Below are 19,474 nucleotides of genomic sequence, written 5' to 3'. Positions count from 1 at the left end.
TCCCCACCTGAGGGTCCCTGGCTGTAGCCAACCTGTGAACAGTGTATCACTGTTTGTAGCACTGAGTTGTTTCTCAAGTTGTACCCTTGATGATGATGATGATGATGATGATGATGATGATGATGATGATGATGATGGTTTTGATTTTATTTCCCACCCTTTACAGCCTCAGGGCACGTTACAATAAAAAGCCTGGGGAAAAAAAATCCAAGTTCTCAATGTCCCTCTCCAACCTCCCCCAAAGGTAGGCAAAATGTACAGGACACCTCAAGACCATCCTGCATCCCAGTAGGGGGCATCAGCTGAAGGCCTGGTGAAGAGGCTGGTCATCGCTAAGAGCTAAAATTCCAAAGGAGTAGGCGCCCAGTGGAAGGGCATTCCACAGTGCAGGGCCCACTGTTGGCTCTCTGGGCTGCCTTCCACTCGCCTCATCTCTGAAAGGGGTGGGACAGCCAGGCGGGCCTCCCCCTCTGACCTCAGTGTCCAGGCAGGAATATATGGGCGGATACACGCTCTCAAGTACCCAGGACCGAAGCCATTTAGCACTTCATAGGTTAATGCTAGTACTTTGAATGGATCCTGGTAGCACAAACACTTCTTTACGCAATGTGTGATTGGTGTTTGGAATATGCTGCCACAGGAGGTGGTGATGGCCACTAACCTGGATAGCTTTAAAAGGGGCTTGGACAGATTTATGGAGGAGAAGTCGATCTCTGGCTACCAATCTTGATCCTCCTTGATCTCTGATTGCAAATGCCTTAGCAGACCAGGTGCTCAGGAGTAGCAGCAGTAGAGGGCCATTGCTTTCACATCCTGCATGTGAGCTCCCAAAGGCACCTGCGAGTAGCAGAGTGCTGGACTAGATGGACTCTGGTCTGATCCAGCAGGTTCGTTCTTATGTTCACATCGGAAGCCATTGCATACTCCTCAGAATTGGGGTGATTTGATTCCGGTAGGAAGCACCTGTCAGCAGACAATCTGCTGTATTGTGTAATAGCTCGAGCTTCCCCATCGTCCTCGAAGGCAACCCCACGAACAACACACCTTTGCACATCTCACTGAGAGGGGCTTAGGGCCCTGATTCTTGCTGGATTGCCTTTCAAATTGCTTGTATATGTGTGTGTTTTAGACAAACCAGTTGCCTACTGAACGATAAGGTGCTCCATGTTCCTTCGTTTGTTTGTGAGATAGCTAAATTTTGTGGGCCTGAATTGACTTTTTTTTACTTTTTATTGATTCTAAATTGATTTTTGTATCCTAATATTGCCGTACTGTTGACATTTCTATCAAGTGATTTTGGCCATGGCTTCACCCCCCAGAAGCTCAGTAATAATATGACCCTTATTACCTTCATAAAAATACCTCATGAGTAATTCTGTTTTACCCAATTTGCAGAGGGCCAGAAATTTGGGAGCCTCCCGATCTCCTCAGGCAGGCCGTCCCACAAGATGAGGGCCACAACCGAGAATCTACTTGTGCTGAGGGAGTGTGGACCATGCCCATCTGCAGAGTGGCGACCCCATAAGTCTTTGCTCAGCTGAGGAAACCTGTCACGGTGGATCACAGGAAGAGAGGAGAACCTGCAGATGAGGGCCCAAGGTCACGAATACAGGCATTTCATTGTCAGAAGCTAGCAGATCAGTCCTTTCTCTTTCTGCATATGCAGAACAGGAACTGCACACCTCCCATCTTGCACTGCTGCAATACAGACAGTTTCTTCATTGTACTTCCAACAGCCAACCACAAACTGCAGTTTATCCATACTGAGTAAAACATACATATGCTCTAACCTAGCTGCATGGCACAAAGCCATATATGTGCAGAGAAGTACACAAAACAGTTGTATGTCTCAAGGCCTCTGTGCCTTACCTGTTTTGATACAAGCTTTCTTTGGTACCTTTTGTGTTCTCCAGGGTAGGCCCTGAACTGAGCCCTTTCATTGAATAACATTTTGAAAATCAATGATAAAAAAGCCAGTTTTTTGCTGAGACTTTGGCACAAGTTGCTCTTCTTCCTCATTCAAAAGGGATGTAAAACCCATTTATTCTGAAGGGCGTTTGGCAGATCGGATTCATGCTTTTTGCGACTTTGTTTTAATAGCTATTCCTAAATTTTTTAATTGTGGGGGTTTATGTGAGCTGTGCAAAGTGTCCTACAAATAACCTAAATAGATAAATAACATTAAAATGATGTTGGTATGACAAGAGGCACCCTATCTATCAATCATGTGCTGAAGTAACATGGGCAACGTGTGCTGCTGAAGTAGTGCATGGTACACAACAATGTGAGTGTGTAAAGCACACCGGTGTCCTAAGTGTAGTTTTCTGATCTGTCAGCTTCCCTGCTGCCCCCCTGCCAATTTTCCAAGGGAATTCTGTTGTGCTCAAGAAACAACACCAGGCAAAAAACACATTCATAAGCATAAGCATTTATTGTTATTGTGCACGCACAACGAAATTTACAGCAGCATTCCTCGATGCACACAATTTCAGACTCATACCCCATCCTCACTTTCCCCTTTCTCCACCCATCCCTACATAGCCCCAAACACATCAACACGAAGCCGCGGAGTTCAGCATAGCCACAGCTCTAGAGTAGAAGCTGTCTCTAAGCCTCTTTGTCCTAGTTTTGATAGACCTGTATCATCTCTCAGATGGTCAAAAAGAGAGTGTGCTGGATGAGACAGGTCTCTCAGAATATTTTGGGCTTTCTTTAGGCTTCGGGAATTATAGAGTTCTTCCCAGGAGGGGAGAGGGCAGCCGATAATCCTCTGTGCAGTAGTGATTCTGTAGCAGGAGGCACAGATCCACATTACTTTGTTAAACCATTTATGGAACTCTGAGTGTATGCAAGAGAAACGAAAGAGCAGTGATGAAGATAATCGATGATGCACAAAATACTGAGTACACATTCCCAAGCTGTTGATCACAAACAGCTGTGCGGAAATGACCTTCCTGGTCTGAAGATGATGTCGTGCAAAACATATTCATTGATATCCTCCCCAATTCATTTGTTCTAATCTAGGCAGCAGAACATAGCAGTAAGGTTATGATAGAGCACCTATATTGCATTCAGAAGGTTCCAGGTTCAATCCCAGCATTTCCAGTTAAACGGACCTGGCAGCCGTGACATGAAAGATCTCTGCCTGAGGGCCCAACTAGAAATGACGGCATCTTAGTGGCTGCCACAAGGACACTGTCATTTTAAAATGCCTCTGCAGAATGGTGCGCTCGGACATGCTTGGTCCCCTCCAGACTTTATCAAGTGCCAAAATGGCTGTGCACGTACTCTGGCTCATTCCGCACAAGCAGAATAATGCACTTTCAAACTGCTTTCAATGCTCTTTGAAGCTGTGCGGAATGGCAAAATCCACTTGCAAACAGTTGTGAAAGTGGTTTGAAAACGCATTATTTTGCGTGTGCGGGAGGGGCCTCTGTTTTGATGCTTGAAAAGGTATGTTGAGGGGGAGGGGGACAAGAGTGTAGCATTCTTTGGCCAATCAAGCTTGGCGCCTCATGGTGTTTTCAAATGACTAAAATGGCGGCAGCGTCCTCATGGCTGCCACAAAGACGCTGCCATGTCTAAGTTTGGCCTTGAGACTCTGGAGATTTGGTGCCAGTCCGTAGATGATATTGATCTAAGTAGAGCAATGGTAACAGACTATACCCTGTTCAGGGTAAAGATGACAGGATATTTGTGAATCCATCCACTATTTCCTGAACCATCTTTGTCCTAGAATGCTTCACTTGGGTCCTGCTGCCTACCTGGGAACCAAGGGGAACATTCTAGAATAAAGATGATCCAGGAAATGGTAGATGAATTCACAAATATCCTGTCATCTTTATCCTGAACAGGGTATATCTAAAGTAGCATCCGTCAACTGGAAAGGTGGACACTGGAGTTTTTGTCCCCATTTTCCTTGCGTCACATAAAAACAGTTCAATCCGTTCTCTTCACACAGAATCATTGTGATGTAGTAGTTGATATCAGATAAGGAAAGATCTGGAAATAGGAGTTTAAACCTCCAGGTTGCCATGAAGTTCACCACGTGACTTTGAATCAGTCAGACTCTCAGTCTAGTGCAGGGGTAGGGAACCTTTAACACTCAAAGAGCCATTTGGACCCGTTTTCCATGGGAAAAGAAAACACTTGGAGCCGCAGATAATTTTTGACATTTAAAATAAAGATAACACTGTATATATTGGGGGGGGGGGGGGTTACCTTTTACTCCACTCATTCTGAGAAGCGCATGGATGTGTCCGCCCTGCTGCCTGCAGGGCGGGCAAGGATGGGGCCAGTGGCTTGGCCTCGCCGGCCGCCAGGAAAGCACCCGTCCCACTCCAATGGGGCAGGCGAGAGGGGAAGCCCGCGGTGCGGCCCAGCCGGCTGCGGGCAGTTGGTGCGCAGGGCGGGCAAGGATGAGGCCAGCGGCTCGGCTCATGGAGCCGCAGTGCAAGGGCAGAAGAGCCGCATGTGGCTGTCGAGCCACAGGTTCCCTACCCCTGGTCTAGTGACATCTAACCTTGGGCTGGTCTTGACCCAGTCACTCTCTGGCAATCTAATCTGCCTCAAAGGGTTGTTGTGAGTGTAAAAGGGGGAAGGAAGAACCACATATGCTGCCCAGAGCTTATTAGAGAGAAAGCTTGATTTAAAAAATGTATTAGATAGCTAGTACATCTGCTATTATAGAATTACATATGCATTTTGGGCTAATGGCTAAAAGTATACACATAGACACAGAGCCTCTTTTACCCTGATATTAACAAAGAATTAAGCGGGTGGCTTCATAAAGGTGAGGCTGCCCATCTGCCATGAGACTAGGCGGGGTCTATCAATATCTCACCCTGCTTCCAATTAACGCAAAAATAGTGTGTATGGAAATACCCCAAATGTCCCAGAGGACCGGTGTTTTCCTGACATTCTGGCTCATGTTTTGGGTGGAGGAACAGGTGTTAGAAGGTACGAGGGGAGGCGCACGGTGTCAGCAATGGGGGGGAGGAGGTAGTCTGAAACCTAACCCTGTGCTTTGGCTGAGACAAGGCCAAACGCAGTTCCAAGAACAGATTCCTCAATGTATGTTGTCTCCATCCTATCCTCAATTCAGGACACACACACACACATACCCAGGCACCCAAGGCTCTCTATACTGCGGGAATGTTCATAGCTTGTTGGTGATGAAGCGTTTGGGACTGTTTAGTTTGGAGAGGAGACGGCTGAGGGAGGATATGATTGAAGTCTATAAAATTATGCATGGGGTAGAAAATGTTGACAGAGAGAAATTTTTCTCTCTTTCTCATAATACTAGAACCAGGGGGCATACACTGAAAATGCTGGGGGGAAGAATTAGGACTAATAAAAGGAAACACTTCTTCACACAATGTGTGACTGGTGTTTGGAATATGCTGCCACAGGAGGTGGTGATGGCCACTAACCTGGATAGCTTTAAAAGGGGCTTGGACAGATTTATGGAGAAGTCGATCTATGGCTACCAATCTTGATCCTCTTTGATCTGAGATTGCAAATGCCTTAACAGTCCAGGTGCTCGGGAGCAACAGCCGCAGAAGGCCATTGCTTTCATATCGTGCTTGTGAGCTCCCAAAGGCACCTGGTGGGCCACTGCAAGTAGCAGAGAACTGGACTAGATGGACTCTGGTCTGATCCAGCTGGCTTGTTCTTATGTTCTTATGAACACTTGGGATAGATAACTTTGAGAACTAAGGCCGAGGTCCAAACCACAAAGACTGTCCATGTTGCCCCCAAACCTATTCCACCCCCAACAAACCATTATGAATTTCTGGGTAACTTTCCCCCAAGTTGAGGCAGGGGCAGAGTGGACTTCCAAATCCAAAAGTAACCCTTCCAGTTTTCCAGAAAAAAAAGCTAGCTGGGTATTGCGCTAATTGACTGGCCCTTTTGACAATTGCAGAACCACTCTTGCTCAAAGCAGAGTTTCAGATTGAAAATAATCAAAATGGTTGCCCTTGAAAATAAAAACAAGCAAGACACCAAATAAACAGTTCAACAAATAAATATACTGGGAATGTAAAAAAAAAAAGAATTGCAAAAGTAGCCAGGTCATTCTGCAGGGCGCCTTACATATCCCCCTTTTCTCATGGGCTATGTATATGTGTTTATTTTGAAATCTATTCCATCTTGTATTTTAATAGCAAAGATACTTTAATTTTTTGAAATGACGATGCTAAAAGACATACTTAGAGGAGCTAAAGTAACTGGAAGTTCTGCCTTTTGTATTTGCTCAGAGATACACTCAGAGATATTATGTCACATTCTCACCATAAGTCTGTCTGTTCTCACATACATCTTGCATATTTATGAATAAATATTTCCTTTTCTTGCCACCACCCCAAGATAGAAAACCCAGCCTCTCAGTAAACCAGTGCCTTTGGGAACCTTGCCTGACATAGTAACCTTCTGAATTGTCCAGAATTTCAGTGTTTTCAAATAAAATGTTATGTCCAGTTTTGTTTAGGACATGTTCTGCTACTGCAGATTTTTCAGGATGGTTCAGCCGACAGTGTCTTTCGTGCTCCTTAATACTCATCAAACAAAGAAAATATTTCCTTTTGTCTGTCCTGAACCTGTTGCCCATCAATGTCATTGGATGCCCGTGGGCTCTAGCATTATGGGAGAGCAAGAACAAGCTTTCTCAATCCACTTTGTCTTCCCAATCCATAATAATGCATATTTACAGAATGATACATCCAAGCCAAATGAAGAAACCCGGTTCTCCAGATTAGAGTCCACCTGCTCTTAACCACTACACCACGCTGGCTCACTTTGCCATTGCCTTCCCCAGTTGTCTACACTTTATCCTCAGCAACCGGTGGAGCCACCCTTGAGCCAACTATCTGAAACTGACTTATGTCAGGAGGATTATATTCAGATCATGAGTACAGCTTTGACTGCAGTACTGTGCTCTAAGCTTCAACGTATTAGGGGGAAATGGGCATGCAACCTGGACACAACAGCACTGGGTAACCAGCAGAGGGAATACTTCGTACGTGATGCACATTAAGCCTGCAACTTCTGTTAAATAACGTAAACTTCCTCTTTTCCTCAACATGACCATCCCTCTGTAATAATAAAAGGAAGTATTGGACCCCCACCCCTTCCAACCATTTCTACCACATTCCTCACATTCTCTCTGCTGTTCCTAATCCTTTCCCAGGTGTCAAACTCGCCGCCCTCCAGAAGTTATGGACTACAGTTCCCATCATCCCCTGCCAGCATCATGCTGGCAGGGGATGATGGGAACTGTAGTTCATAACATCTGGAGGGCCACGAGTTTGACTTGTAGCTCTACTGTACTGAGGTCACATTGCTTCTATTTGTTATCTTTGTTATTTCATCCTATCTGTCTACTCCCAAAGGCTGATTCAGTCTTTTCAACTCCTTGCTGGGATCCCCCACCTTTTCGCCCTGGTAAGGGGCTCACATCCTTTTTAAAACAACCATCACGGACACCCCCCCTGTTAGGACCAGTTATTGATAACACTTCAAAAAACAAGATGATGGCTCACGGCATGGCAGGAAAGGTCCCTGCCTTCAGCTGTAGTCCTAAAATAGACTATGGGATGTATGCCATCTACAGCCAGAGGGATGAGCATTTCCCAGCAGGCCCCAGGGCAACTTCACCCACTTTTCACCATTCAGAAAGCTTGCAGTTTGTGTTGGTTTTGTTTGTCCTAGGAAAACGAATCACATAAATATGTCTCACCAGAAACACTTGCCTGTAGATTAATAGAGCTACTTGCAGTGTTACTTTTTATTTAAACTATGTTTACACAAAGGAAAGCAGCAGCTGTGTTATTATCTCCCCCCCCCCACACACACACACATACACACAAATCAGCATAGTAACGTGGGAAACAGCACTTGTTCCTTTATTGCCCTCCAGACAGCTTTTAAAAGTCCGGAAGCCTGGCACAAACAAAAGGCGAACTTGAGAAACTTTCTTAGACGTGAGCAAATGAGGAATCTATCGAAGCCCAACGCTGCCTCTCCAAGGTGGCCAGTAAAAGTGCTTTTCTCCCCAAGTCTTGCTACCGGAAAGCTGTAATCCGGAGCACTGGGAGCGAATGGCGACTTTCCACGTGTGCAGCACATGTTCCCAGCTCCCAGCAGGCAATTTACAACTGGTTTGCAATCGGATTTCTCCTTCTGGCGCCACAAAAGCGCGCTAAAAACCATTCGCCGCCGTTGCCAGTTCTGAGCGCACCCTTCTCTCTTTTTCAGCCACGTGCACACAACAGTCGTGCTGCAGGGTTCCTACGGGTTTATTACCAGTGAGTAAGAAACTCAGCGAGTCACGACTTTCTCCCAACCCTGCCCAAACATTGTGTTTCTCTCCCGAGGCCATTTAAACAGCCGCCCATCAAGAGCTCTGAAAGAGCACTAAAACACACTAAAAACCAGTTTAGCCTTTCTTCTTCTGGGGAGCAGTAGGTTCTGGGAGTTGTAGTCTTTTTTTTTTTGCTTTCATGGCGTTACTCTGCCTCCATCTAGTGGTAGCCCTCGAAAGAAACCGGAAAGCGGACCAGGAGGAGGCGTGATCTATTTTGCAGGGGCTTCGCGATCTCTGCTGGTTGCGATCCCGTCCCGTTGGTGGTCTCCTCATGGCTGGCGCGCTGAGGTTGCTTAGTCCATTCCTCCGCTGGAGATGCGCGGCTGCAACGAAGCCTCTTTACAACGGGTAGGTACAAACCCCGAAGGGATCTGCCTCCAAATGGGGAGATCTTGGAGTAGGGGGGTGGGAGAAAGCAAAGAGGATTATGAGATATTTAAACAGCGTCCATTGATGCGCTCTTCTTTTCTCACTTTGGAGGGAGATGACAGTTGACTTGTTTCCAGCTGCTCTGAACTCATGGTTCTGTCTCTTCCCATTCATCTTCACAACAACCCTGCGAAGCAGACAAAGTTAAACGGGAATGACTCCCCTGAGTCCGCATGACAGGGATTTGAATATTTATTTGTTTTTATTTGGTTTGATTTTCGAATCCCCGGACTTGGTCCAAGAGAAGTTACTTACTGGAACAAGTCAGTGCCCCACAACTCTTTTTTTAAAAAAAGCCAAACCATCGTTGGATACAAGACTCTTTGTTCCTGAACAAGATGTTGTGTGGGGGAGAGGGGGAGCCCCACCCTGGAACATGTGCTATAATGATAAAAAGCGCCCTATGAGAATGTGCAGAGTGTATTTCAATGGCACTGAGCATCCAGAGACGTTGTCCTGCGCACCTGACATTAGGAGGCTGCTTTTCCAGATCAGTCAAGGCTGACATGCGTGAGCCCCACACCGTTTGACCATGGAGCTTTTTCAAATGTCGGGTTGCTGTAGTGTGGTTGCTTTGTGAGAAACACGCTCTGCACGTGTTTGGAGGGTGATCTTTTAATTTGTTGCTATTTATTTATGATCTTGGGATGTAGAATCACATATTACTGCCCGATCTTGACAAATCTCAGAAGCTGTACCCGGTCTATACGTGGATGGGAGACCATGGAAGGAGGCTCTAATCTAAGGTGAATGCTAGAGTGTTGCCCTGCTGTGATGGCTACCCTTCCAGGTCAAGCCAGAAGTGACATCATCATGCCCCACCAACCACCTCCCCAATGCAGGGCAACTAGATATATACTGTATAGTTAGGCCCTCAGATTTCACACCTATTTCTGCTTCCTGTTTACTTTTAATTAAGGCCTGTACCTTCCAGAGCCACTGTTAATTTCTGCCTGCCCAAGATCTGTTGACAAGGATTTGTTAACATTGCTTAATCACTTTGTTCGCTGAACAGGTTACGGAATTACCCCTCCCCCCCACCATTTCCTTGTCTATATCTGCTTTACAGTTGAAGTGGGAATCTTTTTATTTTTATTGGTATTTTCAATTGCGTCATCCTTCCAGGCACAATATTCCTGACTTGAAGGCAAAGTGGCAAGGGGGTGACCTTCCCATAACATAAATCTAATTTGTGGTATCTTCTCCATGTGTCTGATGTCAGGCAGCCTCAGCGGGGTCATCGCCTCACGCCTTCTGACGATGAGATGTACCAGAAGACGACTATCCACCGCTTGGAAAAAGAATCCCATGAAATCATGTTTATTGAAGCTTACAATGGCTGGGGCTTCACCATTAATGGTGACAAAGTAGTAGGGCCTTGTGCCGTCTTGCCACGAGCCATCCTCCAGTGGAACGTGAGTATTTCAAGTTTCTGAGTGTTCTGGCGCTCGAAGTGATCTTGCGCTCAGGATCCTGAGTCCAATGCTCGGCTCGTACATGAAGAGGCACAGTGTGCTAGGGTGCACTGTGCTACTTCAGAGTACAGGTAGACGATCATATTTTGGAATTCTCCCCCATGTGAAGAACTCCCTGAAAATAGAAAACCAGTACAATAAATAGGGAGAAGGGGGATTTTAAAAAAAATCTCAGCTGTGCTGGTTTGGCATTGAATTGAGTTCTTAATGTGAAGGAACATTCAAAGACAGAGTCTGCCACCAGTGGTCCGAAACATTCTTCTCCGCTCACATATGTGAACCAGCCTCAAAGTTGGTGCCAGAGGCGTAGCTGGGCCGAACTGCGCCCGGTGTGCAGTGTGTTTTTTCCGCCCCCCCATAGCCCCCTGCGCCCCCCCCCCCCGTGGCACTCCCCCGCCCTCCTTCCCACACTTCCCTTAGTTCCTTTTCTTTTTCCAGTGCTTCTTCAGGCTGAAAAAAGTGGCCTCTTCACAGTTCAGGCTAAAAACGGCCTGAGGAACTATACTTCCCAGGAGACCTTGTGAGCCCCAAGGTCTCCTGGGAACTGTAGTTTGAGCCTGAACTGTAAATAGGCCGCTTTTTTCAGCCTGAAAAAGTACTAGAAAAAGAAAAGGAACAAAGGTAAATGTGGGAAGGGGAAGGGGGAGGCTGCACAGGAGGGCGTGGGAGGGCACAAGGAAAAGGGAGAGGAGCGTGGGGCAATTTTCCGCACCCCAGGCATGAGTCCGGTGCACAACGCACCCCCTTCTCCCTTGCTGCTCCGCCACTGGTTGGTGCACCTCTGTATCCTGCCTTAGTCGTGACAGGAAAAGTGGCAAGTGGTATTCCTTCTCCGTTTTTCTATAGAGGTGGGGAAGAAGCAAGGCCTTGTGAGACGTGGCATGGAGATGGTAGCGAAAATGTCTACAGCCTGTTTTGTATTTTGAAACAGCACTCCTATTGAATTGGGCTGTTGCCTTGGGAGACAGAGTAGCCGTTGCATAGCTTTAAACGGGGTTCCTGCCTGCTTATCCGTTTTGCTGAGAAAATGGCTGTCTAAAAAGCAGCCATTAGCCCTTAGTAATTTTTATTTATTTGTTTTGGGAACTTACAAGCAGATGAGTGGCTGCTGCTTTTATTGTGTTTATTGTAAAAGGGTGCTCCCAAGCAAGCAGATTTTCTTTTTTAAACAATCTAATAGCAGCATAAGATGATATAAGAAGCGGTCTTCTAGCAGTGCTCTCTCAAGCTCTATGCTGCTGCTGCCATAGAACTGTTGCCTGCAGTTGTTTGCCAACAGCTAGACAGGTATTTGCTGGCTGAGGGTGCTTTAGAGCAGTGATGGCGAACCTATGGCACGGGTGCCAGAGGTGGCACTCGGAGCCCTCTCTGTGGGCACACACACACTGAGTTCATCATGTGGGGGCAGAACATCACACACACCCCACACACACATCTAGGCTGGCCTGGGCCACTGAGCACAACGTGCATGCACCGCGGTGAGCAGGGAGGACTCAGCTGGCGGGCCTAATGCCTGTGCTCCAGGTGGCTGCTGCCTGAGGGGCGGGGGGGGGGGGGGGGGGGGGGGGGGGGGGGGGGGGGGGGGGGGGGGGGCACAGAGGAGGCAGAGATGCTAGAGAGGCACAGAACAGCGTGCATGGAACTTGCTGGAGGCTAGAGCAGGCTAGCCCCTGCTCGAGCTGGTGGGTCAGAGGAAGAGGGAGCCAACCGTTTTTTTCTAAACTAAAACCTCAGCATTCAGGTTAAATTATCAGGTTGGCACTTTGCGATAAATAAGTGAGGTTTGGGTTTGCAATTTGGGCACTCGGTCTCAAAAAGGTTCACCATCACTGCTTTAGAGAATAGGCCTTCTTGCTTCATGAATCATTGGACTTTTCACACCCATTCTTTTGGTTTTGCGTGGCCCCTGAACACTCTCGTCCATTTTTTCCCAGGTTGGCACTTACAAGGACATCACAGCTGAGAGTCTTTCCCTATTCCGCCTGCTGGAACCCAGGATAGGTCAGTGTGCAGATCCCCGAGGACTTCCTTCCATCATAATATTACACATGGGAGTGGCATGAAAGTTTCCTCTGCTGCGTATGCTAGAAATAGATGATGTCTGCCAGTACCTTACCAGGACCGATCCAAGTCTTGATCTATATGTTGCCGAAAAAAAATAATGCCATTGAAAATGTGCACAATGAAGCTTTTATTTATATCGAAAAAGGTTCCTCACCCTGCAGCTTATTTGCTGTGGCCGATCCCTGTGAATCTGGTGATGGTGATCACATTCTGCACGGCTGGGCATAATTTTTCTTGACTGGAGATAGTTAAGTCAGGAGGCAGTGTTCATGCTTTGGATGTGAGCGCCAAAGCTTGATCTCAGTGGCTGTGTGGCGTCCTCGTGTGTCTTGTGGACAAAGAAAAATAGCAGCAGGGAATATGGAGGCTGCTGCTGCTAAGTGGGCTTAACACTTCATCTGAGTTTATGGACCCCCTTCAAAGTTGCCAAAGTGTCCTCCTTCCAATCTGCCCAGCTTGTGAAACAGGTGGCAAAGCTGGCCATGCTAAAAATAGCTCAGCCATGCTAAAAATAGATTTTGAATCATAGAGTTGGAAGAGATCACAAGGGCCAAACAGTCCAACCCCCTGACATACAGGAACTCACCATCAAAGCACCCTTGACAGATGACCAGCTAGCCTCTGTTTAAAAGCCTCCAAAGAAGGAGATTCCACCACCCTCCTAGGCATTGTATTCTACTGTCAAACAGCCCTTATCATCAGGAAGTTCTTCCTAATGTTTAGGTGAAATCTCTTTTCTCATAGTTTGAGTCCATTACTCCATGTCCTAGTCTCTGGAGCAGCATAAAACAAGCTTGCTCCATCTTCAACATGATATCCCTTCAAATATTTAAACATGGCTATCATGTCACCCCTTAACCTTCTCCAGACTAAACATACCCAGTTCCCTAAGTCTCTCCTTATAGGGCATGGATTTCACACCTTTTGACCATTTTGGTCACCCTCCTCTGGACCCATTCCAGCATGTCAATATCCATTGTTTTCACATCCTGCATGTGAGCTCCCAAAGGCACCTGGTGGGCCACTGCAAGTAGCAGAGTGCTGGATTAGATGGACTCTGGTCTGATCCAGCAGGCTCTTTCTTATGTTCTTCTTGAATTGTGGTGCCCAAAACTGTACACAGTATTCCAGGTGAGATCTGACCAATGCAGAATAGAGTGGTACTATTACTTTTCTTGATCTAGATTCTATACTGCTGTTGCTGCAGCTCAGAATTGCATTGGCTTTCTTAGCTGCCACATCACACTGTTGACTCATGTTCAATTTATGATCTAGTAAGAATCCCAAATCCCTTTCACATGTACTGTTGTCAAGCCAGGTGTATATCAGTGAATTTCATTTTTTTCTACCCAGGTCAAGAATCTTACATTTCTCCCTGTTGAAATTCATTTTGTTAGTTTTGCCCCAGCTCTCTAATCTGCCCAGGTCATTTTGAATTCTGACCCTGTCCTCTGGGGAATTAGCTACTCCTCTTAATTGGTGTCATCTGCAAATTTGAGTAGCATGCCTTCTATTCCATAAGAACGTAAGAACAAGCCAGCTGGATCAGAACAGAGTCCATCTAGTCCAGCTCTCTGCTACTCGCAGTGGCCCACCAGGTGCCTTTGGGAGCTCACGTGCAGGATGTGAAAGCAGTGGCCTTCTGCGGCTGTTGCTCCCGATCACCTGGTCTGCTAAGGCATTTGCAATCTCAGATCAAAGAGGATCAAGATTGGTAGCCATAAATCGACTTCTCCTCCATAAATCTGTCCAAGCCCCTTTTAAAGCTATCCAGGCTAGTGGCCATCACCACCTCCTGTGGCAGCATATTCCAAACACCAATCACACGTTGCGTGAAGAAGTGTTTCCTTTTATTAGTCCTAATTCTTCCCCCCAGCATTTTCAATGAATGCCCCCTGGTTCTAGTATTGTGAGAAAGAGAGAAAAATGTCTCTCTGTCAACATTTTCTACCCCATGCATAATTTTATAGACTTCAATCATATCCCTCCTCAGCCGTCTCCTCTCCAAACTCATCATTCAAGTCATTGGTGAAAATATTGAATAGCAGTGGGCCCAGTTTCCCTTGTGTGGAGTGATCATGGAAGACACATAACTTTGGCAAGTCAGACATGAGATGGTAGACAGGAGTCATAACCAACCAGCCGGAGCTAGATCATAATTTCACTGTCTACCATTTACGAAGAATTTTCATCTTCAGTCCTTAAAGGGTTCACGTGATGCAGAGCATGCTGACCACAAAAGTTAAGGTGGAGTGACGTATTCTGATCAGCTTCTTCTCTCTGCTTCCCGCAGAAATCGTAGTGGTGGGGACAGGAGATAAGGTGGAGCGGCTGGATCCTACTGTCTTGAAGTTAATGCGGCAATGCGGGATTGCTGTAGAAGTCCAGGACACGGTAAGGGTTTCGGGGAACTGCAACATGGGGTGGACTCTGCCCTCTGTTGTAGGATTAAGTGCACTGCAGTTTCACAAGGACTATTGTAAGTCACTCTGTACAGAAGTTGTGAAAGTAACATAGTATAGCCCAGGGGTCTGCAACCTGCGGCTCTCCAGATGTTCATGGACTACAATTCCCATCAGCCCCTGCCACCATGGCCTATAGCCCTATCTCGTCAGATCTCAGAAGCTAAGGGGGGTTGGTCCTTGGAAGTGAGATCCCAAAGGAAGACTCTGCCCCTCTGCTTCTCACTTACCTTGAAAGCTCCTTGCTGAGATTGCTGTAAATTGGCTGCAACTTGAAGGCACTTTACTCCCACGTACATATAGAAGCGGTGGGATCTCATTAAGACATTGGTTGCATGTTAGACTGAAGACTGCTAACCCTCATGGCTGTGGGAGAAAACGTGTCTGTGGTTGTGGGGCTTTTGGCTATGTCTGCTAACAACATGCACACCGAAACACGTGCAGCAATCACAGCATTTGAGCCAGCTACACGTTGGAAATGACTCGACGGCGCTTAACGCAATTCCGGAGGACCTTAGCTGTATCCTCTTTCCGACATCTGGATTTCTGGCTGTCAAAAATCTGTTTTGTTTCTTCTTCAAGGAGTAGGACAAAAGAAAGTGTGTGTGTGTGTGTGTGAGGGGGGGGTTAAGTATATATTGGTGCGCTGGCAACAGGCCTAATCAGCTTTTCAAGACATGCCGGTAAGCTTTTTGCTCCACCTTGATGGTTTTGGAAACAGAAGAGTGGAACGAAATAAACAATTGCTTCGAGTTTGTATATTGGAGTCTTTGGCAGCTCTGGCTCAGATGTGCTCACTGTCTCTGTTACAACTATAACTTGCTTTGGTCCCGCTTTCTACCTGGGCCTCATTCCTTTTCCTGTTTGCTTTCCCAGCCCAATGCCTGCGCAACCTTCAACTTCTTGACAAGTGAGCGGCGGGTGGCAGCTGCCGGCCTCATCCCACCGCCTGGTTTCAGACAGCACAGTGATGTAGCAATTGGCTGAGACTCCGTGGGAATGAACATGGGGAGGAAGAGACCCTGGCAGGCCAGAGGAAAGGGACTCCTGGCCCTTCTGGTTTTCTGCTGCATTTTTAACTGCCACAGCTAAGGGGCCCCTCATTCTCGAGGCTGCCAGAAGAGAACTTTGCCATATATTTCTCCAGCGCTGAGTGGTGTAACATTAGCACTGGAGCATGAAGTATATAGGCCAGAGTGAAGATGCTGAATAAACTTGAAGCCACATAACTAAGCCTTCCAATTTAATTTTTTTTTAATTTTATCTTTTGCTTCTGTTTTTGTAAAAGGAGCCAGGATTGTCCTTCTCTGCTCTTGCGTGCAGTGTTGGGACTGAGAGAGACCACCCTACAATCCCAGATGATGCCCCTGCCCCCAGCCCTTGCAGACTTCATCACCACTAAATGCAAGTGCCGTGGGCCTGCCCTGAATTGCTCAGGGCTAGCCGGGTCTCTCAGAAGCTCAGTTGGGTTGGCCCTGCTTAGTACTTGAATGGGAGGCCACCAAGGAAGTCCAGGGTCGCTATGCAGAGGCAAGCTGTTATTTGGATCCGCCTAAGCATATGACATGGAGAGGACAGGAGCAGCACCTTCCCACAACTATGGCACAGAGCACAAAGCTACCAGGTTCATCTCTGCCTGCCATATAATGGTACAACTTGCTCAACTTAACAGCAGAGCTTGGGTCACTGAACCATTGGCCATACCTTTTGCCTTCCAGTTGTTTGAGGCAAGCTATATGGGCCTAGAACAGGGGTCTGCAACCTGCGGCTCTCCAGATGTTCATGGACTACAAACCCCATCAGCCCCTGCCAGCATGGCCAATCGGGCTGATGGGATTTGTAGTCCATGAACATTTGGAGAGCCGCAGGTTGCAGACCCCTGGTCTAGATCATCATACTGTTTTTGGTCCAATATGACTTTAACAGGTCGAGGGAGAACATCAACACTAAAGGAAAAGCCATACCCTATCTGTGCTATCGAAAGCCAGCGTGACATAGTGGTTAGGAGCGGAAGACACTAAGCTGGAGAACTGGGTTCAATTCCCCACTTCTCCACATGAAGCCTGTTGGGTGATCTTGGGCCAGTCACAATTCTCTCAGAACTCTCTCAGTCCACACAGAGGCAGGCAATGGCCAATTGCTTCAGAACATCTCTTGCCCTGAAAACCCAATGGGGTCACCATAAGTCATCTGTGATTTGATGGCACACACACGCCTGTACTAGCATGAAGCTGTTTTCTGCTGAATCAGAGCAGTTTCTTCTGACTGAAACCACTCTCCAGCGTCCCAAGCAGAGGCCTTTCGCATCACCAGCTTTGTTAGGGTCTTCCTGTTGCTCCCAACAACCCAAGAGCCGTTCCTCTCCAGTCTACCCAAACGTCAAGTTGTGGCATACTTAATTAGACGGGCAATTTAGGAAATCTGAAGAACGCATTTAATACAGCCGACATGATCAGTGTAATTCTGGCTTCAAAACTACCAGAGACCAGGTGACATTTAAAAGGTGCCAGTGAAATTAAACTTGTTTTCATCAAAATAAATGAACTGAGCCTTGAAGTATGTTTTAAATTAACAAACGGCTTTAAGATTAAAGTTGCAGTTGTCTGTGGACTTCCTAGAATAGCACCTGATTGGCCACTGTCTGAACTGACTCCCGGACTTGACGGGCCTTGACCTGATCCAGCATGGCTTTTCTTGTTTTTATGTTAGAGGGGATCCATAAAAGGAGATGCCTGCTAAGTCTGTAAAAGATGCACAAGCCATTGCTGCTAGGCCAGTGATGGCAAACCTATGGCACGGGTGCCAGAGGTGGCACTCGGAGCCCTCTCTGTGGGCACGCACACACAGAGTTCGTCATGGGGTGGAAAATCACCCCCCCACACACACACACACATCTAGGGCTGGCTCAAATTGAGGACAACATGCCAGCACTGCAGTGAGCATAAAGGACTCGCCAGGTGGGCCCAGTGCCAGTGCTCCGCCATGCCCGAGGGGGGAGGGGCACGGAGGAGGCAGAGATGCTGGGAGAGGCACAGAGCTGCAAGTGTGTGGGACTGGTGCTGGAGGCTAGAGCAGGCTGGCCCCTGCTCAACGGGTGGGGCGGAGGAAGAGGGAGCCAACCGTTTTTTTCTAAACTAAAACCTCAGCATTCAGGTTAAGTTGCCGGGTTGGCACTTCGCGATAAATAAGTGGGGTTTGGGTTGCAATTTGGGCACTTGGTCTCAAAAAGGTTCGCCATCACTGTGCTAGGCAGTCCTTTTCAAACCAGAGGGAAGGATTGCGTTTGAGAGGTCCAACAGAATGTTTGCATATATTATTCATTGATCTTTCTAACCATCCTGGGCACCAAGCAGGGGGTCACAGGGAGCGTGTAAGGGAAGCAGTTGTGAATTTCCTGTGTTGTGCAAGGGGTGGGACTAGAAGACATTTGAGGTCTCTACCAGCTGTATGTTTCTATCCATAGCCCATAAATAGTTACACTGGTTTTTAGCTCATCTGATTTTTAACATCCCCTATAGTGAAAATATGGTGGGTAGCTTGGGCTGAGGGAAATTTAACATAACAAAAACTGGAGCTTTATCATTCCAGACTTTCAGGAGTATGCTAGGGGAATCCTTGCATTTCCAAACATCTGTGCAAGGCATTCACATTGTATACAAGCATTTTTTTTTAAAAAAAGATATCTTCTATTAAAAGCTCACACAAAGCAGCCTCATCTAGTAGTGTATTAGATTTTATGTTGTAAACCACCCTGAGCCCCTTGGGGATAGGGCGGTATAAAAAACTAAGGCCCCTTCCGCACACGCAAAATAATGTGCTTTCAAACCACTTTCGCAACTGTTTGCAAGTGGATTTTGCTATTCCGCACAGATTTAAGGAGCACTGAAAGCAGTTTGAAAGTGCATTATTCTGCATGTGCGGAATGAGCCTAAGAAATAAATAAATAAAATAAAATCTGACTAACGGATGAATCTTAGAATGATTAAAAAACTCCTTTGAACTTAATGTAACCATTTTTCTCCAGCAGATATGTCCTCAAATTTTTCGTAATCAAATAATCTGAACACACCTACTTTGGTCTCCATTTTATTTGAGGACAAGCGTTTGTGACTAAACCCAATTCTCCTAGCTGCGAGGTTTAACAGATACATTTAGTATAATGAGGCCCCACAGAAGAGCTGGATGTGTCATGAAGTTGGTATGTAAGATCAAACCACCAGGGCAGGAAATATATACAAGTACTTAACAGGGTGAACTTTCATATTAGGCCGGAATAGTTGGATAACTATATACACCCAGAAAGAGGCTTCTGAGGGACCCGTCTCATTCAGCACACTCTCTTTTTGAACTGTTACCATCTGGCAGACGATACAGGTCTATCAAAACTAGGATAAAGAGGCTTAGAGACAGCTTCTACTCTAGAGCTGTGGCTATGCTAAACTCCGCGGCTTGGTGTTGATGTGTTTGGGGCTGTGTAGGGATGGGTGGAGGAAGGGGAAAGTGAGGATGATGTATGAGTCTGAAATTGTGTGCATCGATGAATGCTGCTGTCAATTTCGTTGTGTGTGCACAATGACAATAAAATGCTTATGCTTATGCTTAGCATGAGGTTGGAGACCATTTGTTCTAACCCAGTCAGCCCTTGGAGCTGCTAGGAACAAAGACAGACGACATCCCTG

The 19,474-nt window shown here is 46.7% G+C and overlaps 1 protein-coding gene across 1 annotated transcript; it reads left to right on the top strand.

The window, feature by feature from the left end:
- The first annotated feature begins 8,554 nt into the window (after positions 1–8,554).
- On the top strand, positions 8,555–16,024 carry NDUFAF3 (NADH:ubiquinone oxidoreductase complex assembly factor 3). The gene is made up of 5 exons (XM_048491676.1): positions 8,555–8,713; positions 10,017–10,209; positions 12,204–12,270; positions 14,627–14,727; positions 15,672–16,024. Exons 1-5 carry the CDS (start codon positions 8,637–8,639, stop codon positions 15,780–15,782), a joined length of 549 nt encoding a protein of 182 aa, XP_048347633.1. The 5' UTR covers positions 8,555–8,636; the 3' UTR covers positions 15,783–16,024.
- Positions 16,025–19,474: the final 3,450 nt, after the last annotated feature.

Source organism: Sphaerodactylus townsendi, linkage group LG03, assembly GCF_021028975.2.
Source record: "Sphaerodactylus townsendi isolate TG3544 linkage group LG03, MPM_Stown_v2.3, whole genome shotgun sequence".
NCBI classification, from domain to species: Eukaryota; Metazoa; Chordata; class Lepidosauria; order Squamata; family Sphaerodactylidae; genus Sphaerodactylus; species Sphaerodactylus townsendi.
This window is presented reverse-complemented; position numbering and strand designations above follow the sequence as displayed.